General features: G+C 46.2%; 1 protein-coding gene across 1 annotated transcript in view; it reads right to left on the bottom strand.

The window, feature by feature from the left end:
- Positions 1–6,000, bottom strand: part of Col22a1 (collagen type XXII alpha 1 chain) — a 232,623-nt gene that overhangs the window by 145,967 nt on the left and 80,656 nt on the right. The window contains exons 17-18 of the mRNA XM_021217030.1: positions 3,100–3,153; positions 1,790–1,834 (exon numbers count right to left, since the gene is read on the bottom strand). Coding sequence (XP_021072689.1) covers positions 1,790–1,834; positions 3,100–3,153 — 99 coding nt within the window. The remainder of the gene's footprint in view (positions 1–1,789; positions 1,835–3,099; positions 3,154–6,000) is intronic.

Here is a 6,000-nt window from a genome sequence, read left to right on the forward strand (position 1 = left end):
GCCCCAAAGCACCAAGGAACTGGAACCACCAATGACTGACCACATAAGAAAAGGGGGACTAGATTCTACAGCCCTAGGGCACTCATGAAATAACCACAGCCCACCTCGGGAGAGCTCCTGAGCTGGGACAACATGTGTCCCTAGATTATTGCTCTGAAATACCATGGAATCTTGAATGCTTTCTGATAAACTACAGAGGTTTGGAGGAATTTGTTATATAGCAATGGCTAACGGACACACTAGAGATGATCTAGTTCAGTTTTCAACACAAGCTAAGATGGTCTGACCTATATTACTGTGAGTCTTATATGGTCATGTGGACTTAATAAAATCTATCTTGGGGTCTCAGGCAAGATAATATTTTTTTGATTCCTGTCTTTTATTTGTAAAAGGAATGCCCCAATGGTTCCAATGGCTTTTTCAATGACTGTGAGACAGCAAAGGTCTATAAAATCTTAGATTTGCTTTCTCATAATGAGATGAGAGGCACCAGATCATGTGAGCCTGGCTGATTTGTAATTATCTCTAGGAATGCCCCCAAGTAATGAGACGACCTGTGATACAGACTGTCCACCTTTGTATTTGTCACAAGAAGTAATAACTCAGCATTTCCCCAAATATGAGAGAACAGACTAGTCTTCAAATGCAATAGAAAGACTCAAAACACATGCAACACACACACACACACACACGCACAGAGAGAGAGAGAGAGAGAGAGAGAGAGAGAGAGAGAGAGAGAGAGAGAGAGACTTGCATAACAATCATCATTCTTTGATCTTACTGAACAAGTAACTTATTTTAGGATTTGACATCCCTGCAGGAACATATTAAAATCCTAATACTGGAATAATACAGCAATGCAAATCTCAATTATAAAATAAGCCAGCAGGGGAGAAAAGCTAACTCAGCGAGAAATGAAGCCAAGGTGAGCAAGAAGGAAACAACGTTCTCCAGCACTAGCCCTCTGTGGAGGCTTTCGCCCCTAACGTCTCTTGATTGGCTCACGGCACACCACAAGTACATCTGCAAAGCATTCAAGGAAACTTTAACTGTCTGCAGGAAACCTGTCTGTGTCAAGGGGACTGTCATCTGCCTCCTGCTAGAGTCAATCTGAGAAGCAGAGATGCAAGGTAGCCCCGATCCATTTACCCCCAGCCTCCCCATCCACCTCTGTATGGGCCACTGTCTCATTTCTTCTAGATTCTTCTAGGCTTTGGTAAGAAGATCCTCTGTGGTCCTCGTCATCCTCTGGGAAACCAAACCCACACCCACTCCCTTCTGCACTCTGACTAGAATGCTTGGCATTCCTCTTGACTGCCACTTCACATCCTGGAAAGAACCTTACTTGCAGCCCTTTTGGTTAAGATGCGAAATTCTAAAATGCACCACGTTTATTAAACTAAGCCGTGCTGAAGGCACGCCAGTGTGAAGGGATGTGGTGACTGGAGATTTCAGAAATGACACAAAACATTTGTAAGACTGTTAGGAAGAGAGAAACAGATGAAGGAAAGAGTACAAAGAAGTACAGGGGTGTTTTTACATTTATTGTTTTTACTTATTCATAACATTCCTGAGCCCAGACAGCATTTTAAATAGCCAAAGATTTTAGTATATCTGGATATCATGTGGTTTCTCCATTTGGGGTTTATTTTTAATGGGCATTTACTCTTGAGGTTGAAAAACAATTCACGTGCAAACATGATTTGGGAGTTCCTGATGCCTGTGAGCTTCTGTGTGCCCCCTCTTCCCAGAGCTCAGTGGGCCCCTCCCCCAGGGTCTGCCTGCTCACCTTCTCTCCCTGCAGTCCTGCCACACCAGGAGGCCCTGGTCTTCCCTGGAAGAAAGAAAGCAAAGGTGAATGATGGCAGGTCCCAGGGATACAGAAGTGGGGATGGGGCCTTCAGGAAGTGCAGCTTCAACAGCTGGGTTCTCCTCAGGAGTCCATGTTTCCTTTCTTACTAGGAAATTCTTCCTTTGGAAATGCAAATCCAGCAGCAACATGTTGCCATTTCTGGAATTATGCTGGTTTTGCAACTGAACATCACAACTGAAAAAGCACACGAGGTCACATTTTACATAAAGATGGAAGTGTCAGAGAGAGGACCTCACAGATGCAGAAGCACAAAGAACACAGATTTGCCTTGGGTCAGAGGGCAGAGGGCAGAGTCTGATGGAATTCTTTGGAAATGCTGGTCCCACTTAGTCTCCAAATTCAGGAAGAGTCAGCCTACACTTAGGCCAGGACTAGAAAACTGCCATAGGGAAACTGATGACCAAAGAGGTAGCATATGAGATGTCAAAGGCATGGAGATGCTGTCCTTTGGGTCCTTACACGATGGTTCCTTATGACAGAAAGAGTAAGCATACATGGCAGCTACAAGGGAAGGGGTTTGCCCTTTATGCTCCTGTGTCACACTCCTCAGGAAATGAAAGGGACATGCAGGAGAGCTGGAGAAGCTGTGGGCACCCACCAGGGGATGGAAGGCAAGGAGAATTGAATGTAATCCATAGCAGTGTGGCCATCTGTGCCCAGTACTTGCACTTCCTTCTGTTTAGTGGAAGCCCAATGAAGCCACCAGTTTGCAGTTTCCAGTTTGGACTGCCAGAGCTTAAGCCATAGATGCACTTTCTCATGAACAACCTTTGGGTCCATGACAGGATTTCTTCATGGATTTCATAGCTCCAACTCCTTTGCCCATATCAATATACCCTACTGTATACAGCCCCATCTCCATCATCTGCATCAAGTATCCTGTTGGGCTCAACTCATTCTACATGCTGAGCACTAGGGCTGCTTCTAATTCTTTCTCCCAGAGGTGTATGGCAGGCACTACCTCTGCACGTTCACCCCTGAGTATACGCATATCCAAGGGATTGCACTATGACAACATATCTTATTTACCCAAGGTACAATGGATGCAGAGCGGTGGGATTATTGGAATCCCTGTGATGTTGGAGTTCACAGAATCAACACAGTAGGGGTTCTTGGCCTTACATTACTGTTGCTCCCATTGAGCAGGAAAGAAGCTGGGGTTTATCCGGAGGATCACTCTTTCCGGTGTCAAGGACCATGGCTCATCAGCCTCAGCACCCACTTACCTGCTCTCCAGTCTCTCCAGGCTTCCCAGGGAATCCATCCAGGCCTCGCTCCCCCTGGCATAGAAGGAAAAAAGAAGAATGAACAAACAGTGACCAGAGAACAGTGACTCCCTGTGATCACAGAAAAGGGCAGCCTTAGGCCCTGAATGACTAAGCCTGTTTATATCCCCCTCTCCATCAGGAGCCTCCACAGAGAGGAGAGCAGAGCACATCACAGAACAGCTCTAGAATAGATGTTACTGGGGTCAAACTATGATTGTATCTGTTTCCCTCTGTGACCCAGGGATGGCATACTCTCCTCATCACATGAATCTTTATGTGAGTAAAAGAAATAGATGCATGGTGTTTGTAGTAAAGTTGACAAAATGATATTAAAAATTATCTTTATCCACTTACCCAGCAAGTATCAGTATCCACCGGGCTCTCAGCCCTAGGAACAGACCTAAGCATTGGCCTCTAGCCAACAGCAAGCCAGCATCCAGCCATGTATCTCATCCCCATCCCATCTGCTCACATTCACAGGCAGTTGATTTGAATTTCTTATTCCATTGAGTACCTTGGACAACATCCTCCGTGAAGTTTGTGGGGATAATAACCCCTCCCCTAAGACCCTGATAAATCAGTGAGATGTGCCATCCTTCTCTCTGGTGCACACTAGCTTCCATTAGCTGGAGTCCATGGAAGTCAGTGTGTTTCATATGAGTAGCCTGCTGTCTAGTCTCACCTGGAGTCACCCACCACCCAGAAGGGATGTGAGGGCTCAGGTGAAAGAATAGAGTAGACCCCCCAGTATGGCTATTAGTGCTAATGTTAGGTGCCTTGGGATTGCTCAGCTGGCATGGCTTCCTTCTTTCCCATATCCACCTGCTTTTCTTTCTGCTGGGTGCCCAGATCCCATAGGGCTCAGTTTCAACTCGCTTCCTTGACCTCTCTAGCTAATTAGATACCCTATTCTGCTCCAGGGTGCACTCATGATTCTCTGCCTTGTCTCCCCTATTTAGATTTGCATTTATTATTCTATCTACAGCTTGCCCCATTCCCCATACTATTCTTCCCTCAGGCCCAACCTAGAACTTCATGGTACAGTTCCAGGTGATACTGCGTCAGAGAAACACAGGAAAAATTTACTCTGGACTCTTCGGTTTCCCTATGGCCTTATTTTCCAAATTGCTGTTGTTTCTTTGTTTTGTCTTGTCTTTTGTTTTGTTTCCCTAACATGGGTACCTCTTTCCTTCCAGAAGTTGTCTTTGAACATGTGAGAGAAGATTCCTGTTGGTCACTGATCTATCTGAGGAGCTCAGCTACCTCTGTGACTCCAGAGCAAGCAGGGCGATCCCCAGGAGAAGATTGCCCTACTCCTATTCCCTCTGAGGACTGCAGGCTAACTGGAGGATCCTCTCCCTGGGGGACAAACACTGATGCTTCTCACCCACGTGTAATAGGAGACACAGCAGAACTGCCCAACAGAGCTCCCCAAGTGCTACACGCCAGTTAATCACCTGCAGCTACCCCAAATGCCCTCCTCCCCAAACCCAATGGCTTGAACTCTGGGGTTGTGCCAGGAATCTAGTTTTCTTACCTCCTGACTTTTAATTTCATTTCAACTGCACCCAGGCAAATAAAACCATCTCAGGTGTTTTCTATCTTCTATAAATTATCCAGCATGTCTTGATTTCTACTTTCAAGTTCTATGTGGTAATTCTTATAGAAAGCCCGCTTATCATAGGGAGCTCTGGCCATGGAGATAAGTGATGTCTGCATTTCCTTCTCTGCCCAAAGGTTCCAAATCTGTGGTTACGCCTTATCCCCTTCCTATCCGTTGTAATGTTGGCAGGCTCGAGCACAGACAAATGAGAAAGCTGAGACTCAGAATTTAAAAGCTATTTGATCAAGCTGAGTATGTGGGAGTGGACGCACTTCTGGGCATCCTGACCCTCAATGCTCTGCCTGTTTCTGCTACCTCAAGGCCTAGGTAGAGGCTTTGCTCATGGCTTCCCTTTTGATGTCTAGGCTAGATGAGATGTATGACTGTTAGTCTACCTGGGCCTCATTCCCTTCCATAGCTGGGGTTATGCCTGTGTCCAGAGTCACGAGGATAGAACCATGTGATAGAAACACTAAGAAAGCAGGAACTCCTGAATTCCAGTACAGAATGCTCTCCCTCATAAATGTCACCTGGCATAAATGTCATCTGGGTCCTCCCCAGAGCTCACAGCAAAGGTGGGTCTGATAACCAGGTAGCAATCTATAAGTTCTGCCTCAAAGCAGAAGGCTCTCCCTCTGTCCCAAGTCCTCCATCAGTTGTGTCTTCATATCTGAAGACCAACTGGAGTACTCAAAGTCCAGAACCCAGAGTTCTCCCAGATATAGCTCAAACAGGACAGAGCAAAGATGGGGCAGACCTGCTGGACACATGGACCTTGTCATCTAAGCAGTCTGCAACAGATGCACCAGGCAGCAAGTAGGAATACAGACAGAGGAGCAACCACCAGAGATGAGCAGAAACGCTGAGAAATGCAGCTGAGAGAAGTAGGGGGTAACTGACAGAAAAGCCAGGCACTGAGGTAGAAAGCAAGTCAAGGACAAGAAAGAAATGGGTAGGACAGGATACAGAGACACTGGGGCAGGGAGAAAGGGACAACAGCAAAAGAGATTAGGAGAGGGTCAGAGACAAAGAGAAAGAGGAAGCCTGGGAACTGAGTCAAAGAAACCTAGACATACAGAACACACACAGACGAGAGACCGAGACAAAACATAGGGTGAAAGAAATACAGGCAAAGAGACAGATGAACAGTGGAGAGAGATGAACAAAGTGGGAAGAAAGAGACCTCAAGCACAGAGCAGAGAGGCTGAGACAGAAAGCTAGGCTATATACAGGAAAGAATGGGAGGGGAGGGAGGG

This window comes from Mus pahari, chromosome 17, assembly GCF_900095145.1.
Source record: "Mus pahari chromosome 17, PAHARI_EIJ_v1.1, whole genome shotgun sequence".
Taxonomy (NCBI): domain Eukaryota; kingdom Metazoa; phylum Chordata; class Mammalia; order Rodentia; family Muridae; genus Mus; species Mus pahari.